The sequence below is a fragment of the Camarhynchus parvulus genome, chromosome 14, assembly GCF_901933205.1.
Source record: "Camarhynchus parvulus chromosome 14, STF_HiC, whole genome shotgun sequence".
Classification (NCBI taxonomy): domain Eukaryota; kingdom Metazoa; phylum Chordata; class Aves; order Passeriformes; family Thraupidae; genus Camarhynchus; species Camarhynchus parvulus.
This window is the reverse complement of record NC_044584.1, coordinates 4,225,702-4,238,131: the sequence shown is the minus strand read 5'-3', so window position 1 is coordinate 4,238,131 and position 12,430 is coordinate 4,225,702. Positions and strand designations below refer to the sequence as shown.

Genomic DNA, 12,430 nt, shown 5'->3' with positions numbered 1-12,430 from the left:
GGCGGCCGTACCTGTGCCGGGGGCGGCGGGAGCAGCAGCAGGAGCAGCCGGAGCAGCGTCAGGAGCCCCGGCGCGCCCCCCGGAGCCCCCGCGGGCGCGGCGCGGCCGCCCATGTCCCATCCCGGCCAGGCCAGGCCGGGCCGGGCCGCGCGGCCGCCGTGAGTCAGCGGGGCCGGGGCGGGTCCCGGACGCGGCTTCCGCCCCCCGCGCTCCGCACACGCTCTCCGACCCCGCGGGCCCGTCGGCCTCCCCGCCCCGGTCCCGTCCGGCTCCCGACCCTTAGCACCGCGGGAGGAGCCGCGGTCAGCGCACAGCCCCGCATCCCCCCGCCCTGGGCACCCGCCCCGGCCCGGCCGCGGGCACCGAGCCGAGGACGGTTCCTCTCGCCGGTAACGCGGGGCGAAGCCCTCTCGGCGGCAGCGGCGGAGGAGCCGGCTCCTGCCGGCCCCCCCGCAGCCCCCTCAGCCCCGTGTGCCGGGAGCTCGGCCCGAGGGCCAGCGGGGACCGGGGGCTGCGCTGGGACCGCGCCTGACCGGACCGCTGAGACCGAGAGCCAGGGCACACCGGGCACCACAGCGAACGGGAGCTGCCCGCGGGCACAGCTAGAAGAACGGCAGCGCAAACTGGGGCTACCGACCCGTCTGAGATGGGGATTTTGGGTGGGACAGGAGGTGTCTAAAGGGGGAAGCGAAGCCGAGCAGGCCGGTTCAGCACGGCAATCCCGAGGGTGCCACACGCCCAGCACTGGGGCTGCTCCGAGCACCCGCTTGGGGCTGTTCTATGGGAGTGGGACCGTGACACCGCAGCCGGGCCGTGCCAGGCCAGCAGGACCGGCCCAGCTCGGTGCAAAAGCAGATTAAAGCCCGGCTCTGGGCAGGGAGGTAGAGACCATCCCGTAATTCACGGCCTGTGTGTGTGCAGTGGCACAGGGCAGCAGAACCCAAATCCTCACCATGGGAGATGGGCACCACGGCTTTGACGCGTCACCAGGTGTGGGGTCCCCTGAACTTCGGCCTGTGTCCATCTTCCTGCAAAGAAACTCACTACAAACCCTTTGCTCACAGTTGTTCATGCAGGAGGAAGCAGCTCAGTACATACAGAATATTGAAACACTCAAACACAGAAATACTTAATTATCAAACTTTAATTCATAAGACTAATCTTACAGAATAAAACACCAAGATAACCAGTCAAGGTTACACTTAAAAAAATCCAGCAGCGCAAATCTAAGACTAAATATTTGTCATCTCCCTCCCCCCAAAATAGGCAATAGATTATTTAAAAATACCATAATACATGGTACTCACATATTCCATTTAAAATAAATCTGCAGTGAACACAAATATCTAAGTTGGTTTTTTAAATATAAAACCAAAGAATTAATCGCTTTGAGTATGGATAAGACAGAGTGAACTTCCATGAGCTACCAAGACAAATCCTTGGCTAGAAGGTAAAATGGCCACGTTTCATACCAGCCTTGCTAGGGCTCTCCTGGTCCCCTCCAGTGACAAGGACACTCACTAACAAAACAAGATGCCAGCGGCCTCATCCTAACAGGTGGGGAGAGGTGCTGGACAGAACTGAGGGTGAAAACGGCTCCACTGGAAAAACCAAGTCACAAAGGAAGAAAAGTAAACCAAGGGGAGTCTGGAAACAAGCCCTGCAAGGACGGGAGCAGGGAGGGAGTGCCCGAGGCAGCGGCACTGGCGGGGTCAGGACCGTGGCTGTGGGCAGGGGGCAGAGCAGACCCCACCGTGGCACCTGGGCATGCAGCAGCAGGGAATTGTTTCTCTTTGGCCCTTAGAGCACGGAGCAGTGGGCACCAGCCAGCAGGTGCAAGCTGGGCAGGGTGTGTGTGGCACCAGCACAGTGTGGTGGTGGTGAGTTTATCTCCTTTGAATCCAGATCACTCTCTTCCATCACCAGAATACCCTGAGTGTAGTTACACATTCCTCCGCAAAGTCATTACTGGAAATTAATAATTTACTTTCAACTTGGTATGAAACCATGCGAGTAACACAAGCTCTTAATGCAAGACAGTCTCTGTTCAAATCCCAACCAGGCTGAGCAACAACACTTCTGCATTCCCAAGGAAGCAGTGATCCTGGGACTGCTTACACTTGGGATGCACACACAGAGGAAAGGATACTGAACTTGGGACAAGCAGAGGAGGAGAAACCTGCAGTGCTGGGCACGGAGAGAGGAAGGGATGGCACACAGGTGAGCTGTGATACCCAGTGTCATGGAACAAGGTAGGGAAGGAGCTGGGGGACTGGCAGGAGGAATCCCAAGACAGCAACAAGGAGGGGACACTGCCTGGGCTCTGGGAGCAGCCAACAGCAAACGCCAGCTGTGTCCTGCAGGGACCTGCATTTGCCTCACCAATACTTTAACCTGCAATTAGCAAGCCCAGAAAACACTCAGTGCAACCTCATACGGAGTGGCACCCAGGGTGCTCCCGGGGAATCACACCTACACACAGCAGGAAGCAGTCGCTGCTGGGAGCACCCTGGTAAATTGTGATTTAACAGAAATACACGTCTGTGCAGCTGGTACTGGTAACTGCCCACAGAATGAATGCCAGATCTCAGAACCACCTTTATCACCAACTCCAAGTTCTGAGCGTACTCACAATTTACTCACACACTGTGTCTCCTTGAGGACCAAACTCCTCCCTGGGATCACTGGTTATGCTGAGCCTGCCTAGGGATGGTCACAGTGACCACAGAGCAAAATTCAAAGCTGAGAGAGAGGCAGGCAATGGCTAAGAGGCAACTGTGGCACTATCCCACTAAAAAGAGGGTGTTTCTTAATGTCAGTAACTGCCTTGGAAAAACTGGTGTATGCCAGAACATACACAACTCCACATTACCAAAGAGAAAGGATCTTAAAAGCAGCGCTGCTAATATCAACTAGAATACTCATTTCAAAGAGGTCCCAAGAAACCTGGGATATTGAGCCAACAAACACCAACTGAAGCATTTATAAGTCACTTTCCTGTATTTTAATTCAAATTTTACACATAGAACAAAAAATGAGACAATTACATTTTTCCAATCAAATCCAACCTGCAAGGAAGCACCTAAACAGGATCACATTTTCTTACTGTATAGTATTTTCTTCGTGTTTTAAATCTGTATGTAACCAAGGGGTTTGTGCTGAGTCTCCTTTGAGCTGCTGGGCTGTGGGTGGCCCAGTGACAGGGCAGCTGTGCCCCTGGCACGGGGTGTGACACTGCCCTGTGCCCCAGCAGTGGTCAGTGACTGTTCCCACTCGCCCCAGAGTTACTCACCCAGTCGCTGCGTCCTGCACAGAAGCCACAGGAGCTGGGGAGGAGCTGGAACTCGGGCACCAGGGCACCACAACTGCTCCTGCCCTCCCCAGGAGCAAGGGGGTGAAGGAACAGGAAAGGAAACGGAACACAAACAGATGCACAGACAGGTCTGAGCACGTTGAGGAACAAATGGGAGCTGATCATCACAGAACCAGCAAGGTGGCAAGCGCCAGTGTGGCCCCAGGTGACAGAAAGAGCCAGTGTCACCCCTTTGCTTTATCCCGCAGTCCCCACACCTTCCACCAGGCAACAAATTGTTAATTTCAGCCTTAACACCAGGACTGACAGCTAGGAAATCACAAGTGTGATGGCTGTGTTTCACCCATGACATTGCCACCAGTAAAGGCAGCCCAGCTCCTCTCTGCCCCCACTGCTCCAGGGGACTGCCAAGGGAGCTGACACAACTCTCCTGGCCCAGCCACGCGTGTCAGGACACACTGCTGCTGGCTTGTACACAGACAGGAAATACCCCAAGCTACAGGAGTAACAAGAACATCACTAGTTTTTATGTAGGATATGAAACACCTTTAAAACTCATTTTGCATGGCTGTTCAAACAGAAAATACAAACGAAAAGCTGCTATCTAGAGGCTACAGGGAAATATGTGACCTCAACACCTACCAGAAAGCCAATGTGTTTTCCAGTCTCTCAAGTAAAATAAAAGTAAAATAAATACTCATTTGGGAATTTGCACTGCTGTGCTTCAACTGGGCTCTTCCCTCAAGGAGAGGGAAGAGTGGACATGGAGCATATTCAGATTAGCTGTTCCTAAAAGGCTGTTTCTGCATGGCTTTGAGCTACTGGCCTGGAGCAGCACTGAGCCCCAGTGCTGATGCAGAGCAGGGATGTGTGAGCTGCTCCAGTCTGGCTGCCCAATGCCACCTGCTATGGGCTTTGCACCTGTGCAGGGCTGAGGGCTCTGTTAGAACACCTGAGAGAAATGGCACATGGATGGCTGGCATGACACACAGAGCACCACAGCCCCAGGCACAGCACGTTCCTTCTGACAGAATGAGGTGTGAGGGCTTCTTGTGAACTGGAACAGGAGAAAAGCTGGAAGGTGGTTTACATTTCAAAACATCCCCTGCTGGATGGTTAATCTAAAGTACAATTCACTGAATTCAATCACTACAAATTTTCCAGCTCACAAAAGACTGCTGCTGTTATTAAGAATCCAAAACAGCCTCTGAGCTTCTCTCTACCTTACTGCCCCCACCCTAAACAGGGCAGAAAGGTCTCTGTGGTTCCCTCCCTTTGGGAGATCTGTGTCCCCCTGCTCCCACCAGGAAGCGTTTCAGTGTTTCCATCCATGTCCATGTCACTGTGTCCCCCTGCTCACACCGGCAGCACATGGGTGTTCCCAGTCCAACAGCTCAGTGTCAACGCAGCAGCTGCAAAATGATCCTGGACTGCAACATGCACGAGCAAGGAAATGCTCCCGGAATGCAGCAGCCCAGGGCAGGAGGTGAAGCACTGACCGGGCACGGGAGGGAGCAGATGGCAGCACTGGGTCACCTGCCACGACAAAACATCCCTGCAGAATTCATCTGCTCCAAACACGCTACACAGACCAACCTGGAGCTGCCAGACTCGGCAAAAGGCCAGGAAAAATCCCAAACAAGCAGGGCATCTTTGGGTTAAAACAAAGAATTAGTTCTGCTACCAAGGAGTGGAGGCTGCCCTGGAGGGCCAGCGGGATATGGCTTCACCGAACAGCAACGCTGTGCTCTGCTACAGTTAGCTCTTAAAAATCTGCCCCTCAAAGTCCCCTCACAACCAAGTAACTAAAGTAAGTCTAATGCTGATAACTGAGAGATTATGAAAATATTTGGTTTTGTTCAAACCATGTAAAAAATCCTCAATAATACATTGTAATATTTTCTTTTTAAAACTAAACTGGAAGATCAACTCTCAGCAGATTTAAGTGTATTACACACAATATTTTGTGAATTAAGATTTATTGATTTCCATTGTATTTGCTTTAAATATGGTTGAAGCTGACTGCAGAAAAGGGATGGTGAAATCTTTAAGTTAAAAGTAAACTAATGGTGAAAGAACATCACCTCTGGCTTCCATCCATGCCTCGTTTAGCATGTTTTAATAATAAGTTCCAGGACTGTCACATCCAGGGATGTTGGAGGCCTCTCCCAGCAGTGTCCTTAGATTTGTGTCATTTTCCTGTGCCAGAGGTGAGCGTGCTTTCAAAAATACTGCCACTTCCCCAGCACCGTGTCTTTGATTGCATCCACATACTGAGTTGGGACCCAATAGACCCAGTAGTAAGATGCTTCTGTTGGGCCCAGCTGAAATGCCTGCAATTAAAAATGACAACATTTACACATGGGAACAAAGAGCTGGTGCCAGTGGACAGGCACAGCTCATCCACTGCCAAACCAGACCAGCCTGTCCCACCTGCTGCTCCCTGCAGCACTCGGGGCATTCCACAGCTCTTTGGTGGGCAATTAAAGGAGCATTGCAGAGAACAAGAGCTGCAGAGCACTGAGAAAACAACGAGCTCTTCTCTTTTACAACATCACAACAGTAACCAGAACTCCTGGCCAGTTTCAAGAACATGAGGAAATTATTCTGGTAGACAACCTGAAGCATAACTCAGAGTCTCCAAAGAAACCTCAGGGCTGAGAAGCCAAACAGGATCTAAACAGGACAATGACCATGTCTTTCTAGTCACAGGATTTTATATTTAGACATAATGTCCTATTCTCAACTTCCCTCCTATGCCCAGGAGAGGGGCACCATGGCATGCCAGAGCCTCTGCCCTTGCTGTGGGGTAAGTTTACTGCAACATGTGCTCAAGAGGATCTCTTCTCAAACGGGTGATCAAAAATCAAGTATTTGGACAGAGACTAGAGCAGTACCCTCCTGCAGGCCATGACTTTAAGGAAATACACTTCTCTTTCCTCCCCCTATAGAGGGAAACAGACTTCTTACAGAGAAGAAGCTTTCTTCAAAATCAAAAGTTAGTTACTGTGCTTTGAAAAGCAGGACCTTAAAAAAATCCATGGATTAAAATAAACAGCCAAAATTTCAGTACATTAGCACAGTTCTCTTCTGAAATATAACTTTGCTAAATCCCATGCAAATTGTTCAGAAAATTACAGGTGTGAAAAGATATTACAGCATCAAATCCCTTTTTTCTTAACCTCCATCAAGGCCTGTTGTTCATATAAATACCACAGAATCAAGAAATTAAACCAGGTACCAAAAATATCCCTACCATTAAGAAATCATGAGCTATGTTGAGAACATGTTTACTGGTTTAACAGTGTCACAGTCAGAAGATACAAAATAATGCTTCAGCACTTCGTGTTTGTGTGAAAACACTCTGCATTTCCACACAGCTGCAGATATTCAACATGGACCCAAAATACTGACAGTGTGAGAGGAGCCCATGTCCCCATCTCCACAAGGCTGGAACCACCATCCACCTCCAGCCTGCTCTGGCCTGCAGCCTCAGCAGTGTGTGCTGCATGAAGGAATCAGATGGATATGATTAAAGTAGAGCTGTTACTCACCATCATGTGATAATCCTCATGGCCTTCAATAGGTTCACTCACCACATTTTTAATGGACCCCATGGGTAACTTTTCTGTTCTCTCTACATTAAAATTGATCAAAGTATTATTTCTGACATGCGGGGAAGCAGTATTTCATATTCATTTCATACACCACCTCCATTAATGCCAAAAGCTCCTCAGGTCAGCAGTCTCCCCTCCAGGTGAGTTTTGGATACCTGCTGCCCAGGACGTGGTGCCTGCAGCACCACCCCCCCCACACCCACAGCTGGCACCCAGCAGTGTGAAGGAATCCAAAATGGATCACAGAGTTCCCCTGCATCGCATGAAGCATTTCAGTGCTCATCATTTGGGCCTAGACTGACTGATGGGAAATCCCAGGATTTACTTAATGTTTTCCCACAAGGAACTCCCCTGGAGCAGTGGGGATGCTCATCCTATGGAATCTAGCCCAGGTATGGGAACACTCAGGACTGACTGCCAAGGATTACACTGAACTCTCAACAGCAAGCCTGAAAGATGGCAAAGATATGCTGACCTAACTCTGAAAGCTTAGGCCAGGCTTTACTCTGAGGCAGCGTGCAGAGAAGCACAGGGAAGAGAATATAACAGAGAAAACAGGGAAAGAAACAGGTAAGAGAAACTGAAGCCCCAAAAGGACTACAATTACATGGCAGAGTAACGTCAGCAGCCAGAGGCAATGACAAGAGCTACAAAGTACGTGGTCCACGGCAGAGCCTTCCCATCTGCTCTGTCCTCACTCCTTTCTACACACTCAGTTCCAAGGTCCTGCCTTTCCATTCAAGCATCCAGCATCAGCTGAAAATTATCTTCTGGATACAAAACAGAGAATACCCAAAACACTTTACAAAGGAGAAATTGAACTCTGAGTTCTTGAGACAGATCTATTTAATTTGTGATCCAAAAAACCTCAAATCTACCTACAAAAAGCACACAAGGAGATAAACTCAGTGATATAAGGAAAAACTTTCTCTGCCTCATAACTGAGCTCACTCTGTACTACCTGTTCAGACCTGTGACTTCATTCATGAGGTAAAACCCCATTTTGCCCTTGTTTAGCATCCCTCAAATAAATTTCTGCTCTGAGTATCCCAGCAACAGACAAATCCCATTATCCATGCCTCTGTGCAACTGCCACTGAGCAGCTGGGGAACAGCTGCCTGTGCCAAACTTCAGGCTACAAACACCTGCACAAACCCCCTGGGAGGCTGCAGGTAAGAACCAGCTCCAGCTCTGCAGGGCCAGCAGGTGACAAGCTGTGCCAACACCCAGATGTGTTTACTGCAGCCCTTACCTGCTGGCCTCTGCCATGGGCTTCTCAGAGGAGGAAGGAGTTTTTCCCAATAACAGCCAGCAACTACAACCATTCCCTAGAGCCAGCAAGCTGCTGCTAGTTTGGGGGAGCAGGGGAACAGGTTACAGGAAACACATGACTACAAGAATCAAATTCACAGCTTCAGCAATGCCATGTAGAACACCTCAGAAACACTACCCTTGAAAACTCATCTGGGGGGTGATGGAAGAGATTAATCCCCTAAATACTAAGCATGGATTTAGAACCTGGGATCAGTAATAGAAAAATCTGCCTGCCCAACCAACAGAGTCAAAAACATCCCAATGCCTTGCTCCAACATTTTGCCCAGGAGGAAATCATTGCAACTGGCACCTAGAGAGGTTTTAAAGCCAGAAAAAATCTTCACAGTCAAGTCTGTCCTACAAAGAAAGGGTCAAAAACTTTTGGGATTTCTGCTTACTTTGGACCTGCTGTAGCAGCTGGAGGCAGTACAACCACCCAATGAGGCTGCTGTACTGGGACAGTGAGCAAGCACTTTCATCCCTCTTGCTCATCACCATATATTGCCCAGCCCGGCCAAACTGAAGGAGCACAGCTTCCCTGGCAGGTGGGGGATCCCAGTTCAGCCCCAGGCAGCAACGAAGCACCACACAGCCACCCACTCCCCCTGCCCCGCTGGGACGGGGAGAACTGGGAAAAAAGTAAAAAATGCACGGTTTGAGCTAAGAACAGTTTAATGACTGAAACAAAATAAAATATACTACTACTACTAATGGTAATAATAATAGCAATAAAAATAAAAAAAGAAACTCCAGAGAAACCAGTGATGCCCAATACAGCTGCTCCCCACTGCTGACTGATGTCCAGCCTGTCCCCCTTCAGTGACCAGTCCCTCCCAGCCAACTGCCCCCAGTGTACACTGGACATGATGCTCTATGGTAGGAAATATTCCTTTGGCCAGCTCTGGCCAGCTGTCCTGGCCAGTTCCCTGCCATCTCTTTGCATGCCTCCTCACAGGCAGCGTCTGAGACACCAAACAGTCCTTGACTGAGGGAAGCACTGCACAGCCACAACCAAAACATCCACTCTTATCAGATGCACTGCTCCCTTCCCAATCCAAAACAGCTCCTGGGAAGAAAACTAACTCTATCCCAGCCACAACCAGGACACAGAGATCCTCAGCAAGGCACGTCATCCCCAGCTCCTCCTGGCAGCACTTGCCACTGCACACCAAGCCCTCTGCACAGCTCCACAGCTGTGCCTTACTGAGACAAGACATTCACATAATTTCAGCTGGAAGGACACAGAGTGCCAGAGATGCCAACACTCCCGGCTTCTATCCCAGCTCTGAGTTTTCCTTCCAAGTCTTGGCTAAGCCATTGGGCCCCCGTGTAATGCTGGCATCAAATGCATGCTGCTTATGGAGTGCTTTGAGATATACCAGAAATGCCCATTTACATTTGGAGCCAGGAACAGCACACTGGACCCTCAGTCTGCTGACACCACTGAACTGCAGTTTTTCAGGAGCTGATGTGGAGTATCAAGTACTATTCAATGCCCTGGGAGAATGGCACGTGAGGAAAGGAAACAAAGCTTTCTGAAGCGCTGCAATGGCAACATCATTCCTTAAACACAGTTTAGTCAGAGGAGAAGCTTTTCTAGGTCACACAGTTCAGTCACAGCCCCGTCACCAACTGCCCATCCCCAAGGCTGAGAGGTGCTCACCTTTTGTACCAATCCAGAGCTGGTCTTGCTCGAGTTTGAAGGTCAGCCTGACTTTGCCCCCTGACTTGTTGTACATGCCGGACAGCGGCACCGTGGGCAGCCGCTCCTGCAACGAGACACAGCCAGTCACACCAGGGCCAGGCAGGAAACACACAAACTCTCAGCTTTTGCAGCAAAAGGACCACCCATCCTTCCAGCTTTCTGCCACAACAGCAACCACTGAGCCAGTGGGAAGGGTCTCAAACCACAGAGAAGTCTCTTTGTGACTCGGAGTGTCTCAAGGCTTTATTCACGCACCTGCACGCCTTTGACAGAAGGCATCACGTCGTCAGGTTTTCCTTTGTCCAACACTTTTCTGTGTTGCTACAACATAAAAACAGAAATTAAATTCACAGGAATGTTACAAAGTTTGCAGTGTGCTTGCAGCTGCCCCCTGATCACATCCCAATGTCACTGAGACACAGCTGAGGGCTGCTCACAGGCATTGATCACACAGGCATCAGTGACTTTCAAATCTCATTGTGCACTTTCCAAAATACTCCCAAGAAATTATCAAAATGAGTGGAGCTCCAACATAATGCCAAAGATAACAGCCTTCTCAAATATTCACACACACATAAATACAGGTGTATAAAATCCAAAGTATTACATCCAGTGAATGGCAAAAATTCTCCACGTCTGGCAGGGCAGCCCAGCACCAAACCAGCATGGATGAGAGCAGTGACAACGTTCAAATCCACACTCACAGCTTGCACCTGGCTGAGCACCTTTAAAAATGATGGGACTTACACTGAGTGTGAATGTAATAAATCACAGAAAACCATCAGCGTGCTTCATAGAAGCACTACTTAATTTAACCAAGTTCATTTTGAGCAAGGTACAGGGCTGGTAATAACTTGAGCTAGCAATCCTTCAGCAGCCATCAAATCAGCCCCACTGCACCGTGCTACAAAATGTGAGAGGAGAATTCAACACCCATATCCTTCTCAGGGCTGGGACAGCTGAGGGAACTGCTTTTTGGTGTTTGTTTTGGAGATCAAAGTCTTTCGTGCCAATAAAAAATAATTAGGTTTTAGACAGAGTTAATCGGGGCTGTGTTTGCACTAACATCCATCCAACGTTTCCATTTCTGGACCAAAATGCTTGGCTGTGCCTGGCACCACAAGCAGTGTCTTGCAAAGCCCCAGTCCCTTCTGAACTAAACAGCTCTGTGCTACTCCCCTGCCCAGAGTCCTTCCAATGCTGAGCTGTCAGAAATGAACCCCCAACCTGACCTGAGGAGGAACAGGACCCACAGGTGCCTGCAGGAGAGCCGCATAAATCCTACTGCTCCCCCACAACAGCAATTATTGAGATATTAATTACCTTTTGTCTGCAAAGTGGCTCCTTTTTGTTTTCCTCAGCTTTGACGTCCTGTTGAGCAGCTTCTTTGGGTGTATTTACTGCTAACACATCGTTGATGGTAGAGCCCACAACCATTATTTTCGCTCCGTTCGTTACTTTGATTTCCCGCAACGTTTTCTCCTCGGGCAGCAGTCCCTTGAACATGACTTTCTGCATGGCGGGCGGGAGGCCTAGGGGCAAGCACAGCGATTAGGAGCGGCGGCGGCGGGGGAGGCGCGGGGAGGCGGCGGCGGCCCCACAGACCTGTGAGCGAGTGGATCTTCTGCTTCAGCTCGGCTCCCGTGCTGTCCAGGCAGAACTTCACGTCGTACTTGTTCTTGTTCCAGATCACCTTCAGCTCCACCAGCTCCCTGCCGCCGTCCTCGTCGCCGCCGTTGCTGACAGACGCCTGCGGGGGCTCCCGGCGCTCCGCGCCGTCCGGAGACCGCCCCGCCGCCGGCGAGCCGCCCGCCCCGCCGCAGCCCAGCGGCAGCTCCTGCGCCTCCGCCTCCATGCCCGGCTCCTCGGCACCTGCGGGGAACGGACAGGAAGATCCCGGCCCACGGGAGCTGCCCCGGCCCGGCCCCATTCCGCTCCGGCCCCGGAGCGCCGCCCGCAGCGTGTCCGGGGCCGGCTCCCCGCGCTGGCGCCTCCCAGCCCGCCCCGCCTCCCTCTGCACCGGCCCCGCGGGCTCCGGGCCCCGCGGGCTCCCGATACCGCGGGCTCCCGGCACCGCGGGCTCCGCGCTCCCGGCCGCGCTCGTACCATCGGCGGCGGCAGCGGCGGCGGCCATGATGATTGTGTACAATCCGCCGCGGGGCACGCCGGGAAACGCCGCCCCGCCGCTGCTGGGCCGCGCCGGCTCCCGTAGTCGCCCCCGCCCGCCTCTTAGCGTGGGGGCGGCGGTGACCCCCGGATCGCGCCCCCGCAGCACCGGCCGCGCCACGCCGGGAGGCGAGAGGCGAACCGGACCGTCCGCTCAGTGCTCCGGGCACCGGAACTGCCCCACGCTACCACGCCCGTGGCTGCGGCCGCGGTCCCCTCGCGCGACGGGACGAAGCGGGTAGCGGCGCCTTTAAGGGAGGCCCCGCCCCCAGCAGCAGCGCGTGCGCCGATTGGCTGCGGGGCCGGGCGGAAGCG

General features: G+C 51.9%; 1 protein-coding gene across 1 annotated transcript; it reads right to left on the bottom strand.

Annotated features, from left to right (window-relative positions):
* Positions 1–1,218: 1,218 nt before the first annotated feature.
* On the bottom strand, positions 1,219–12,113 carry UBFD1 (ubiquitin family domain containing 1). Its single transcript, XM_030957979.1, has 7 exons — positions 12,056–12,113; positions 11,555–11,821; positions 11,273–11,481; positions 10,205–10,270; positions 9,908–10,013; positions 6,868–6,950; positions 1,219–5,646 (listed from the first exon to the last, which is right to left on the bottom strand). The coding sequence occupies exons 1-7, from the start codon at positions 12,081–12,083 to the stop codon at positions 5,536–5,538; spliced, it is 870 nt and encodes a 289-aa protein (XP_030813839.1). The 5' UTR covers positions 12,084–12,113; the 3' UTR covers positions 1,219–5,535.
* Between the last annotated feature and the right edge of the window lie 317 nt (positions 12,114–12,430).